Source organism: Sylvia atricapilla, chromosome 5 (assembly GCF_009819655.1).
Source record: "Sylvia atricapilla isolate bSylAtr1 chromosome 5, bSylAtr1.pri, whole genome shotgun sequence".
Taxonomy (NCBI): Eukaryota; Metazoa; Chordata; class Aves; order Passeriformes; family Sylviidae; genus Sylvia; species Sylvia atricapilla.
Genome location: NC_089144.1, coordinates 26,565,218 through 26,580,071, shown reverse-complemented (window position 1 = coordinate 26,580,071; position 14,854 = coordinate 26,565,218). Strand labels below are relative to the sequence as shown.

The 14,854-nt window shown below is 34.8% G+C and overlaps 1 protein-coding gene across 1 annotated transcript in view; it reads right to left on the bottom strand.

Annotated features, from left to right (window-relative positions):
• The window catches only part of DOCK4 (dedicator of cytokinesis 4), a 230,641-nt gene that overhangs the window by 17,312 nt on the left and 198,475 nt on the right, over positions 1 to 14,854 (bottom strand). The window contains 8 exon segments of the mRNA XM_066319015.1: positions 1,623 to 1,799; positions 3,388 to 3,474; positions 4,727 to 4,893; positions 5,506 to 5,647; positions 7,422 to 7,526; positions 9,216 to 9,302; positions 10,321 to 10,469; positions 14,176 to 14,269. Coding sequence (XP_066175112.1) covers positions 1,623 to 1,799; positions 3,388 to 3,474; positions 4,727 to 4,893; positions 5,506 to 5,647; positions 7,422 to 7,526; positions 9,216 to 9,302; positions 10,321 to 10,469; positions 14,176 to 14,269 — 1,008 coding nt within the window.

Sequence of the window (14,854 nt, the reverse complement as noted above, 5' to 3'; positions counted from 1 at the left end):
GCCTGAAAGGAAGGAAGATACTGGTAAAGACATGGTCACTCTTACCTCAAGACCAAATCCTCCAAGACTGAACTCTGAGCTTCATATAGGGCAGAAGGGAAAAGCAAGTGAAACAGGGAAAAGCATTTACAGAGAACAGGACAGCAAGAATGGTAGAAGATAAGAGCTGGCAAAACAACAAGTAGATATATAAAGACTGAAAAATGGACATGCAAAGAGAAGAATTTAAGAGAAATGGAAGAAAAAAAAAGTCCTCACAATTACTGCTAAGAGGTTTGATATTTACAAAACAAGTTGCTGAAAAGTCCTATTGTAATATAGTGAGAGGCAGAGGGCAGAAGGGAATCAAAACATGAACACTGTCTAAGAGAGCAAGAATTACAGCCAAGGACAACAATAAGGAGCAAGCTAGAACCTTTGATATGCTTGTGAAGGATGGAAGCTGTGCAGAGACACTGAGTTAGCTCTGACACTGCTAATTCAAACCAGACATAGTTCTGACATGACTGTATTTCTCCAGGGACTGCCTTCATGCTTCACGATGCTAAACAGTTTTGTTGCTGCTTAAAGGCGGTTAGGAAACACAAAAAATGTCACTGCTTTGCTTCAGTTTCACAATTTTCATAACACTGCAGTTTTGATGACAGATTCTAATACTATACCAGACTCAATTTGTTGTGGTTTAATTAAGATGCAGTTTTACCAAATTTAACACTGTGGAGTGAACACTGAATCTCTCAGCCTTTGAGACAAGTAGACAGAATGTTATTCAACTTGACATTGTCAAAGGAAAAAGCAGCAGACTCAAGTATTTCATAAGACTACTAGGAGAAGGAGAAAAATCAATTGGGCTGCAAAAAGCCCTCAACCCTTGCTTTTTACTGAAGTTTCAAAATTCCACAGAATTTTGTGTAGATACAACATCCCAAATGTTTAAGGTTCTCCTAAAGTGATTCAGAAATTATAATAATGAGGAGCAACTGTTAAACAAATCTAGTGTTAGACATTTCTAAATTGTATTTATTTTTTTAAATCCCTTTCTCCCCTTCCCCCCAAAATAGATTTTCTTAAACACTTGGAAAAGAGATACAAGAAGGATCTAGAAAATTATAATTCTTCAAGATAAGGAACTTCTTGAGAATTTATATAGATAGATAGAGATATATAATATACATATATATATAGAGGCGTATTTAATATATAGCTTATATGTATATATACACATATATATATAATATATATGTATATAAAAACTAGAATATCAGCACAAAAAAGTAAATTTGCTAGTTGGCCAGAAGTATCTCCTATCCTAGAACAGGCAATGTATTATAATAATTTACTTACAATTAACCAATTAATTGAAAATTTACAAACAAATCACTGAAGAATGCAGGGTAATTGTGAATTGAGTCATCACTGGAGTAAGTTTATGGTACTGTCTGCAGCAAAATGGTTACCTCAATAAACCATATTGTTAACACTACCTAACCCAAAACTGCAATATAAGTGTAATTGTAACTATTATTCATATAGTACTTTCTGTCCTTAATTTACACAGAGTAGCTGCATCTGTACAGGGAAAGAAATCAGATTTTTAATAAAAATGAAAGTAAATTGCTTACCTCTTGGTATCTAGCAACTCCACCATTAACTGCTGCATCAATGACCCCATTTAGACACATTGTAAGAGGGTTAATGTTCTGCATCTGTCGAGTTTGACACTGACTAATCAGTGTTCTTAACTGCTGGTTCTTATTTTCTAAGACTTCAATAGCATTCTCAAGAGGACTCATTTCCACCTGAAACATTGAGTGAGAAACATTGCAAACAATCTTCAGTTGAAAGATGAAACATATTGCAGCTAATTTTTGATTTCTTAACATAAAACAATATGATTCTCTGTCCTAGAGTAGCTTAACAGAGAAAGTACTTTCCAGCTAGGGGAGAGATTTGATTTTATCATGTAATCAATGATCAAAATAAACAGCTGTCACTCTTTTGTAGATTCATTATCTGACCTTGGGAGATGATCCAGCCCTTGCTGCAAAACATTCACATACTTTCAGCCAGTGGTAGAACTCTTAGAATTCAGGATTAAACTGTCCTTGGTATCTACCTAAAATGAGCTTGGGGTAAGGGAGCTTCACCAGTTTAAGGGTACAGAGCAGAGCTGATGTATTGGTGAGTTAGTTTCCCCATCCAAAGTGAAGTCAACAATGAGATTTCACAGAGCAGGAATTTGAATGCAAGCTTTGATCTAACAGAATGATCAAGTTATAGTCAAAGGCAGCCTTGAGCATGATGTGCCTCTCATCTCTCAAGGGTGGAGAAGTTCCTTCACAGGTAGTGTGAACAGCCAGAAAAACCAAGAGCTGATTGATGGGAAGAGTACAGGCTTGCAGCTGCTATAATTTACCAAAACACACATGCACAAATCCAAGTCATGACCTCACACATGCCCCAGAAAAATTATTAGTTTATTTTTGGAAATGGTGACTGTAATGGTAAAATGATAATAAACTAAAGGTCATCATATTAGTGGTCGTATTAACCAAGTAAGGACTCAGCAGAAGTCAACTAATAAAATTTCTCATGTCACACAATATTTTGATTCTACTAAACTCCACCTTTGGTTTTCTACAGGAGAATATCAAGATGGTGAACAAATGACATTTTCCTGCTATCATAAAAGTAAAACTCCGCAGAGTTTGAGAGAAGATCAATTGTACTATGGTTTCCTTATATTTATTTGGATTATTCTAAGACTGGCTTTGACAAGAGGAAAAATAGTTATAGATGCTGTACTCCAGGGCTGACCAATTATTTAGAGATCTTTATAGAAGGAGCACTTTTCTGAATGTATTTGGAATCTATTTAAGGATTTTTTAAATCATAGAACAAGCAAGGAGAGGAAATTCCAATGTGTCAATAACAGACTAGTACATTAGACCATATTCCTATAGGTTCTGTTCAGTAGCTCGTGGCACTTATTATAGTACAGGAATTTGGAGAATGTTTACTTTTCAAGGACACTAAAGGATACATTAAGCTATAGATATTCTAAGTATTATATGTTACATGGTGCTGAGTTTTAAGAAAGTGATTTACTGACAGTAAATGTTGCCTTTGGCTGCCTATTTTTGTTCTCAATTTTTTTTTCCTCAGCTGTTTAAAGGAATGCTAAGGGTGGTTCGCAATAGTACTTTTCAGGACAAGAGAAATCAGACAATCCGAGATACTCTGTAAATAATTTTGTTGCAGCCACCTTGAGACCTTGGTCAAAGAAATTACATATATGTAATAAATCTTAAAGCAGTTCATCAAATAACATATGATTAAGGAAGTAAACCAGCCCACAGTATGTATTGACATGAGTCTCATACTCACCACTTCACGTTTTTCGACTTCAAACCAACGAGATATTCCAGGCAAACTCTGCACCAAGATCAGTGTGGTTCTCTCTACCCATAGACTCTAAAATACATTAAACCAGTTTAATTTCCCTATTTGACTCTATATTTTTCTTAATTATCAGTTTCCTTTATGAACACTTTCACTGAAGTAAGAGTATACATTAAAAAAAACCAACATCCAAATTCCTTCTGAAATGTCTATCCCATAAGGCAATGACACTTGCTTTTCTCCTTACTTTCTACGTCCTACTACTAAGCAGTAATTTCTGCTGACTCTTCACCCTTAAGCTTTATTATATGTTGTCCCCAAATCTCCAAAAGTCACTCACAACTGAATTGGTATTTCAATATTTCCTTTCTGATCTACCATCTGAGAAGAACAAGAGTTCTGAAGCAGAACTTAGATCAGAGAGCATGATCAGGTCTCCTTTGAGAGGCTCTATTTGAGATTCCAGAGTGCACAGCTGACGGGATACTCAAATACACTACTAGTAAACACTTTGTGTAAGAGGTTTATAAAATCAACACATAGGATAGTGCTTACACAAAATATATTTATAAGCTGTACAGCCAAAACAAAGCCCAAAGGTACATTAGAAGAAAACAGTGACTCTATTTAGCCAATTTATTACCCTTACAGTTCTTTCTTCTAAATTTATAACAAAATTATTAAGGGATAACTCGTCTGTCTGATTACCAGAATAGTTTCTACATCAGTATGTGCTCCTAATGCGTCAGAATTAAAATTACACCAAAAAATGAATTTTCACTGTGACATTTTTATTAGGAGGAACAGAAGGTATTTACCTAATAGGGAAGGAACTATCATTTTTCCCTGAGACAATCTTTAAGTTCAGAGGTAGTTTTTAGTCTTGGTAACACAGGAACAGGTCATTATGCTGCAGTTCAGCCAAAACTGTCTCTCCCTTGCTCTAGAGAGAGGTAACTTTAGGCAATCCTATCCATACCCCAGACTATCTCCTTAACAACGTTTTCCCATCTGCCAAAGAAACTTTTCTGAGACTATCCTGCTCTCTCCAGTTCTGCCTTCTATGCAAAAAAACTAATTTATTTTTTCACTCTTAGTCACACATACAGCAAGAACTCTGCATCTCCCATATATTTTTAATACTATTTTATTAAAAATAAGAAGTGAAATAGTCAAACCTGAGATACCATCTCCTCTAGAGAATTTGTTGTACTGCACTCAGCTGAATAATGCAAATGCAATGATGTTTCAATAAGGCAGCTTTTGACGATGTTACAAACAAATCCATAGGTCCTGCAGATCAGGAAAGGGCATGATACTTTACCTTGAACTCATTTTCCTTGTCCTTGGTCCCTTTGTGAAATGGTCTGTCATATCGGAATCGCCAGATGTGATTTACTTTGTAAAAACTCTTGATATTATCAGGAATGCCATCTCTCTGCAAGACTTCCTGGTTTTCTGGAATTGGTGTCACTGCATAAATCTGCAAATCTATATGTAAAGAGTTAAGGCTATTCCACTTCATTCAAATTAGCAAAGCATATTGACTCCTGAAGCATCATAGAAGAAAAATTCTTTAAAAAGAGTGCATCATGAAACGCTTTTATACTATTAATGGTTTGGGAAAGGAACCAGAGAGATTTTTTTGATTGTTTGAGATTTCTTTGTACTGTTTTGTTAAAAGTTTCATCTTTATTTTTGAAATAGAGCAACTTGCATGGAATAGTACATAATGGGATTTACTTAAATATATACTTACACAAATTTCATGCCATGCTAACATAATATTGTATTGTAAAAAGTTGAATTACAGTACCTTGAACTGCTACGCTATTATCACAGTGGTGACAGTTCTATAGGTATTTATAGCTAAAGAAATAATATCAATAACATGTCAAGGACTTTTTAAATAGAACCAAAATTACACAAAGAACTTCCAAACATTATAATAGAGTGAACTGGGACAAAATGTGGGGAAATTCTCACCTACCATTTCTTTCAGTGGAGGCACCATGTGATCGAAATTTGCTACAGGAGTACCTACGTTTTTGTAAAGCATAGAAAATGTAAGTACAAAGTATGGCTTTGTGATTATGTGGATACACTGTGCTTCTGCTTGAAAGATGGTCTCATCTGGCTGATTAGCATGTTGCATAGCAATGGCATGTGGGAACTCATTCAACATTCGCTGCTGGAAGGCCTCCAGCCTTTCATAGTCATGTCCTCGGCAAACAAATTCCTTATTCTGAGTGGAATAAGAAAACAAAAAGCAAGAGCAAGTTGCATGAACATAATTGGGATCCAAACATACACTCTTAAATATAGATTTTCCAGGCAACTTTTGCATCATTTAAAGAAGGGAAAAAGTAAGAATTAAAATAAGGCATATAGAAAGAATGGTTACTTAGAGGAAGGAAATTTTATCATATAAGTATGTCTATTCAAAACTCTGGAAAAATGTAATAATTACACTTCAAAGTTCAGTAAAAATCTGAAGGGAGAATTTTTTCTTAGTGAATCAAAGTATGCAATTAACATAATACATCAGACTGTATAAAATTTGTAACAGAAATATAACCCAACAAACAGTTAGGACAATGAAATTGGTTCAAAGTCAATTCCATGAGGAACTAAGAAACTTTGTTCTGATGTTATACAATTCTGAAGAAAAACACTGCATAACAAAATTATAAAGGCATTCAATTTGCCTTATGCTGTAAATGTTGATCAATTATCAGCCTGGAAAATGAAAATGATCCAGTTTTTACAACACAGAGTAAAAGAATGCTCCTGGCATTGAATTCTGAGAGTCGGGTCTCTCATGGGAATTGCTACCAAAAACCACTGTAACAGTATTATTGTTCAAGAACAAATTAAAACATGAAAGATTTATTATAAAATTTAGTCTTTATTCTTTCTACGGCAAACACAGCCAGATTTACTAATTGTTTTGCCATAAAAAGATTTAAATCAAATGTATTAAGCCTGTTCTTTAGTGTTGCAAGCATAAATCTGTGCTGTGTATGTTTAACTTGAAAAATTCATAAGAAGATGCATAAGCACTGAAAGACCTAAGGTTTTAAAGTACTGCACTGTTGTGCAACTCCTTCCCCTACTTTTAATCCATCAGTTAAATTCTTTCTGATTAATATTTTTAAATTGGTTTATATATAAATTATATTCCGATGAATATTAGGTAATATCAAGAACTATCTTCCCATAAGACTCTTTCTGAGCATTGCTTTTAAAGGGGAGAGTTTCATGCTATATTTACCAGTTAGAAATTGTTATTTTCCCCACCACTAAGGCAAAGACAAAAGGGCATTTTAGGCCTCCACCACATAGAGAAGGTTCCTTCATCACTTATTTTAATTAGACACAGGAAGAGGAGCTTGGATTATGATTACAGCTGCTCCATGAATAAGATGGATTCTGTCCTCTTCCCCAGGTGACAGTCAATGCAGCTAAACTACTGCAGACTGTGGAAGAGGTGAACAGTGTAAACACCACCAACATTTTCAAGCGCACTTCAGTAACTTCAGAATTCCAGATTAATGATCAAGACTAATAAGTTTATTATTTGTCAGTTTTAGCACATTAATGATCAATGAAATTCAGCATGTGGAACTCCCAAGTCATTAAAATAAAGAGAACTTGGGAATATAATTGCTTAAATGCTAAATCACTGATTATCTCACTACCAATGGGTCCTACTTCTGGCACCCTTTCTCTTCCCCACCAGCAGAAACAGGATAAAGGGAACAAACTACCATGAACCACTGGTTGGTGGAACAGTGTAGGTGCATGGTTTCCAAAATAAACATGAATATTATGTTTCTGTGGGACCCTAGAAGCCTAGCATTTGTCTTTTCATTAGTCAGGACCTTCTTTTAACCATGAAACAGGGTAAAGAATTTCTCAGGACAAGAACCTGTATATTGTGTGAACAAATTTTAACACAGTGAAAGTGATTATGAATGACAGTATTACTCCATTTTGTTTATTTTCATTTCACTTACCCTGAGGAAGAATGGGAACTTTTTCCCATAGAAACCAACTCTGAAAAATTCTGGTTCCAAACGCTGTTGATCCATAATTTTATCATACAGAGATGCTTCCATCATCTGTGTGAGATTGAGAAGAAATTCAATTAGTCTTTTTTGAAAGTGTATTTTTACAACAAGCAAATGCAAAAGGGAGTGTCTTTCACCTCTGGTGTACTGAAATTGCAATATATCTCTGAGCAACAACTAGGACATCCAGAAATTTCTGAATGCATCAGATTAAGTAATTATACCTCTTAGGGATCTCAAAGTTTCCAAGGATTAAAAAAAATCCTTTAAAATATGAAGTCCATATATTAAAGGGACAAAATAGAAAGACAGTTTGAAACATATGACCGAGTAATCTGCTAATCACCCAAACACATGGCAGTAATGCGGTCAGTTAAATCAGGGAAGTCTAATTTCCATATTCAAGAGAGTTGTGTCCAAATCATACCAGATTCCAATGATTTAAGCATCAAATATGAGTTCCTTTAAAATGTCACAATAGCAATTAGCATAAATTTTGATTAATACATCTGGTTTGTATTTCACTCATAACACTGACACAAAGGGATCTTAATACCAAAGTCCTCTTATTTTGATTATATTTTCAGTAAAGTTTTTAATACTGGAAAAAGTGGAAAAAGCCAAACACAGTCTTAGCCCCATTTTAGATAATGCAGACAGCTATTTTTTATGCACATGATATCAACAGCTACCTAATTATACTGCTATGACAAAACCCCACACCTCACTTTTTGGATTAACATCGGTGGCACAGATACAGTAAAAGAGTATTTCAAACACAAAACACATTCAGTGCAATTAATTAAACATGCATAAACTAATTATTTTATTCACATGATGATAGCCAGTTTGCTTTTGCTTATAGAATGCTGCCATTGACATATCAAAATCTATATGGAATAAGCAGATAACAGAGCGTCCAGTCACACAGCTCTGTGTTGAGAATTTTGCATAATGTTGTTAAGCAGCTCTGGATTAAAGGGACTTCACTCAGTCCTGGCAGCAAGCATCCTACATGTACAGGAAATTTAAAAGAGAAGCTGTAATATAAAATTGAATTCATCAGAAGCAGGTAAGAAAAGAAGACTCAATAATCTTTAAAATACACTAACTGAACGAATGAGAAACAATGCTTAGAGTTCTAAAATGAAAAACAACAAGAAGACTGTACCAAGAAAGACTCATTTTTACTATGTAATATTAAACAGACCATATTTTTAAGCAGTAAATAAAAAAATGTAAAGGTGTGCATTGCTTGTGCCTTTGTTTGCAATTACAACTGCAAAGACATGCTGCTGCTCCTAGTGAAGCACTGCACATTCCCTGGACAAACTGTAGGAAACTAATGAAAGTGAATTTGTATTATTATTTTTCTGCATAAGCATGCACACAAAAAGGATACAGTACAGGTAGAAATATTGGAAGAACATTAATTTTATAATAAAATAAAACAACCTAGTCTAGTGGAAGGTGTCTAGCAGGGGGGCTGGAACTAGATAATCTTAAAGGTTTCCCACCTAAACCATTCTATGAAGATAGGATTTTCTCATTTTTCTTCAAAAAACTCACACTCTTTTTCTATAATCTTTATTGTAGAAAAAACTCTGAGTAAAAAATAAGATTTGCAAACCAAATCTAAGGATCATTCTGTAGCAAATTGAATTTTCTAAGTAATACTTTATAACGTAAACTAAAAAGCTTTTAGATTCCTGATTGATGAAAAGTATTCAAGTACATTACCCTCATCTTGCTGAGGTTTCTGTAGTCATAGTAGCTCTCATACTGTTCTGCAATTTTCCTGCATAAGATAATGCCATTTTCCCAACACTGCAAGCAAATAAAAGGTGTTCAGTAATTTGAAGTAACTGACAATTTGTGATTTATTAGTGGTCTGTTCTATCTATACTAAGTCTTGTTGTTACTGAAAATATTTGAACAAACTCTCAACCGAACATGCTGATAGCTTCTGAGTAATACCAATGAATTCTCTGAAGAATTAAAAATACATTTAGAGATTTATTTAGTTAATTATTCTTTTTGCGTTATGCACAAAATGTAAGTCATTCCAAGAGCGATGGACAACTCTTTTGCCACTACATGAGACGGATTCAACACAATATGATTTTTACATTTTAAGATTGTACTTTTAATATATCTTCCTTAATCTTTTAGGTTGTACCATGTAAGTTCATTGCACCATCTAAGTTCAACTATATAATTAGAGAATTGTTTGAAAAACAAGATGATCAACATCTTTTTGATTACATTTATTAGGATTACATGGATTTTACAATAGCTACACAAAATTGTAATGCATTGCTTGTTTGTCAGTGAGACAAATCAGAACACTATGTGTATATAAAATTTTAGACTACAGGATAATTACACTTGCTTAATTCAGAATAGGCATTTGCAGTAATGACAATGAACTGTCATTACTGAACACCAAACAAATTCTTTTTTAATTTTATAAGAGATACAATATGGTTTGTAAGATGTAAACATAGCCTTTACAATCCTTTGTCACTAAATGAATTTCATTAGCTTTATAAGGCTCATTTTCATCACCTTTAAAACGGGAAGAAATTATACCAACTTTTTATCAAGTGCTTTGACAGTTACAAAGCCAACTGCTATGCAAGTGAAAATTCTTCTCAGATGTGGGGGATTTCTAGGACACAACTAAAGGATTAGAAGAAACATACTGCATCGCTAAGTAACTGCTTTATCAAGCAAGGACAAACACTTCCCCCAATACAAGAAACGAGTGCAACCCTGGAGCTAATATCCTAAAATGAATAAACTACCCTTTCCAGACCCACTCAGTAAAATAGGACTATTGTACCTTTCCCCTATCAAAGTTTTGAATGATGGTCAGATGGAGACACTCCTTACGCTGCCACTCTGTTTGCATGGGGTAGTTGAGAAACTCCCTGAGCGGGCGGTCAGACCACTCCAGCAGCTCGTCGTACAGCAGGAGAGTGTAGGCAGCCTCTGCAAGACAAATTACAGCATGGCACTTACCAACACCAAACAAATTAAACAGACAAAGTAAACAGACATGTGAACACTTTTCTTGAGAGGCACCTTTTTAATGGGTAATTGATCTATTTTGAGTATTAGGCAGATGGTAGTGGTGGTTTTGGACAGAGTTACTATCTATGGCTGTAACAAAAATAGCTTAAATTTTTCACACACTGTTTAAAGTGAACTCACTGGGACAATTCTCCTGGAGTCTGAAAATACAAAAAAGACAAACTAAATAACCATTTCCTGCTCTAGCCCCAGTCTTCCCCACTGCTAAGGAGAAACTGTCAATGACTCTGCTGTCTGAACAAAGGACGGAGGATGAGGAACATCAGTAGTGAAAGAGGAAAGAAACAAGACTGTGGACACAGTCCAAAAGAGATCAGGGAGGAAAACAGGGAGGCAGATGTGTGCTTAATAGAATCCACTCCTTCCACAGAGAAACAAATCCCTGGTAGCTGAGCCTTACCAGCTGGCTGTAACAAGTAATTTAGAAGTGCAATATTTTTCTTTTTAATTTTTAATATTTCATTTAGCTTTTACATTGGCAGGAATCAAACTGGTTGTTGGTCTCTAGTCAGAGAGCTGTGTAGTAATCTTTACATTAATCTGTAGAAATTATCTAGGAATATAAAAATTGGTACTATTTTTACTCTGATTTCAGGAATGCCTCAGAAACAGTACACTAAAATAATATTAAATTAATCTTATTATTGGAAAGTCAGACTTTGGCAAATTACAAAACACCAGAATTACTACTGGCTATGACAATTCAATTTCGCTAACTGAGCATTTGCATTATTGATGTCCAAGTTAGTATTCATAGTTTATGTTTCCACTCAGAGGACCACTTTGCATGAGTGAGTCAGTACAAAGATGGGCCATGTTCTGTAGATCTACTGCACTGGAGAAAGAAGTTCCCTACTGGACTTATTTTATTGCAGATTTTATGGGTTGTACATAAAGCAAAAAAACAATGACTAAGTACTAAAGTACTTTTTGTGCTAAGCTAAGTTTGCCCCAGACAACCATATCCAACTTCTGCCTCTGCCATATGAGTTCCTGTAAGGCAGGCAACTTAAGCCAAATTCTACAGTATTTTTTCTAGCAGTAGTGCTCCTGTACATGTCCAACTAAGAACCTGTGGATGAAAAAGCATCACTGCAGCAGATATTTGTGGGAGAGAGTGCCTTGAATCCCAGTGTTGTAAAATGCTAAGCATGGTGCAAAGTGATGCTATGCTGTGATACATCCGTGCAAGGAAAACAGCTCGAGTTGCAAGGACAACCTTAATTCTGGCATCACACATAGCAGCTCTCAGGCTGCTTGACTGGTAACCACCTTTGTCATAGTTTCAGGCTACATTTTTGTACTCAAGACATGAAGCAAATCTATATAACAATTCTAAAACTCCATGAAGCTGATAATAAATCCTTCAAAATCATAAGGAAGCAAAAGATAGCAGAACATAAGTAGATGTTCAGAATATCTCATCTTGACCTTTTCTTCCTAAACTTGCCATCTATGTCCCTCACTTGAACAAAATTTTGTCTGCCATAACCCTGTAGTTTTCTTAAATTACTATAAATTTATACAGAAGATTTCTAAAATAAGAATGACCATACTGGATTAAAAGTTTGAAGGTTCCTTCAAACCCAGCATCCTATGTCTGGCAGTGGCCAAGAAACAAATAAAATACTGGTACCTCAGGGAGAGGTCTGCAACTACTGACTTGCACCAAAGCACTAAGAAGATATAAATAGGGATTATGATTCATGATGTGGGAAATTCAATTTAAACAGGAAATATTGAAAACACTACGCATTTCTAAGGTGGATAGGTAAAAAGACAGTCTCATTACAGTTTTCAGGTGACTGAAGGGACACAAGGAATCAGTGCATTTATGTGATTCAGACTCAGGAGAGGTATATTTATAGCTCTGAGTGCTGTATAAGAAAAATTTGAAGTAATGTTTTATATAAAAAGTACCTTTTTTTTTTTTTTTTTTTAACAGAACAGTTTTAGAAACAGTCCAGTAAATCATACTATGGAAAGGAGACAAAAACCATTTCATCCCTAGGACGAAACTATGCAATTAGCAAACTAATGCTGCAACATGTAGGACGTTGCTGAAGTATCAAACTTACTTTCCTAATCCCAAATTCTCTAGAGCAGCTGATTTCCAAAAGTCTGTATTGTCTCTGATGAGGCAAGGCAATGGACTACATAAGTCTGTTTTCTAGTTATGGGTGTGGGACAAGTCTTATTTTAGGTTCTTACAGCAAAAAATTTTAAAAATATTAAAAAAAAAAAGAAAAAGAAAAGAAAACAAACAAACAAAAAAAGGAAGCAGTGAAATCTATCACAGCAAAGAATGCAAAAATTACACAGATTGATAATAAAAACACAGAAAATACAACAAAGTCCTGGAAATAAATTTTGAGCAAAGTACTGTTAAAAATCAGAATTGATGGCAAAACAATTCAAAAACTTAGGTTCGTGTCACAGTTGGAGGCAAACTGGACATGTAATAGTACCCAGTGTATAAAGGGATCTCAACACTGCTCAAAGAGTTACTAAGATCTACTATCCAAAATAATAGCCTGATACAAACGCCAGCTATGGCAGAGACTTCTTGAAAATAAAAATTCTCTTGTGACTCACTATTGCCAGGTCACATGAGGAAATTAAAATCTCTCCTTAACACAGCCTGATATCCAGTCTACATTTAACTCCATGAACTGCAAAGAGAATGTGGAAATTCCAAGTGAACAATCTTTCTTATGGATAGCAGAAAAGCATAAGGAATGTTGCTGTGACACCAGGTACCTGTAAGCTATTTACTAGTGACTCCCAGCCACGTAACCCACTTCTAAGAAGAAAAAAAAATCTAGAAATTTTGAACATATGCAATTGCAAACACCAGGGAAAAGATGGAGGTATTACAAGGTCAGTAAAATATTCTGGCAAAGACAGTGTGATTGAAAAGGATACTGATTTTATCTTCTCCAGCACTTATTGATGGCATGTAGTTCCCCAAATGAAATGCATGTTAAGCTGTATAAACAACAGCCATGCACAATATCTTCTTATTTCTTCATGCAAAAGATAACAACCTTGGCACAGAATTAGAGAAATCTTGGACAACAGTACTGCAAATGTGGTAGGTGAAGTTTAGAAAGACATCATGAAATTGCAACACTTGTCACAGGTTTTAGGGCCTCTACCTCATCATCAGTAAGTGATATGCATCTTCCTATCTTTTATTTCTCCTTTTTAACTAAAAAAATGAGGTTCAGAAACACAGCTGTGTGGAAACACTTCACCCAACAGATAGTGTGAGGAGCATTACAAAAAATGTATAGTCTCAGATACCACCAAAAGAACTCATTAAACCTTCCTCCAAACTTTACTCCTTTTGGGTGAAAAATGACCATATCACACATTTATTTCTAGCGGGTATCAATAGAAGTAATTTACATTCACCATGGCTCAGCAAATAATACTGCCATGGGGCTGAAAAAAGTAGTATTTTGAGACATCAGTTAGGCAAGGAAACTCAGCTGTTGCCTGGTTGGTATGTTCTGCACTGAGGATACATCTTACAGGGTTGCAAAAGACTGCAAACCACAGACCAGTCCTAAATATCTTTTCCTAGTTTGTATTCAGTTACCTGTGAAGTTTTGTGCTTTCAGATGTAGGTCATAGAGCTTATGAATATAGCGAATATACATCTCTTCCTTGTTCAGTTCGGTCTTGTAAAAGTTCTGAAATAAAATTGCATTTTGTAATTAAACTACATTTAGTAGTTTATAAATTTATGATAATGGTTACAAATAAAATACTTTAAACATAATATGCTAGGAATAAATGCATGTATTTGATTTTTCAACATAGAACTGCTATTAGTTGTTACATGGATAAAATATGGACTGCAATATCAAAATTCTTAGTTCAAAACATTCTTTATCTATTTACAAGCTCTAAAACAAGCTATGAAAAAGTTACAGGAAGAGGAGCACATAAACCTATTGCACTGTTCACAAGTAATGCCACATTCACAATGGACATGCTGCTGAAATCCTCCTGCTAGACATACTCCATGTTCAAGATAGTCTGCTCCGGTTAATAAAACCTTTCAGGCTAGAAGACTCTTCTAATTAGCAATTAACAATTTCTGTTCTATTATTTAAATTGCTATTTTGAACTCTAATCAGTTTTTCTCCTAACGTACCATATTCATATTCTGTACCACTGTTTCCTAAATTGAGTTATTATCAAGGAAAAAGGTAGGAGGAACACTATGGAAACATAAAAATAAAAACTTTATAAAGAAAATATTTTTTAATTGA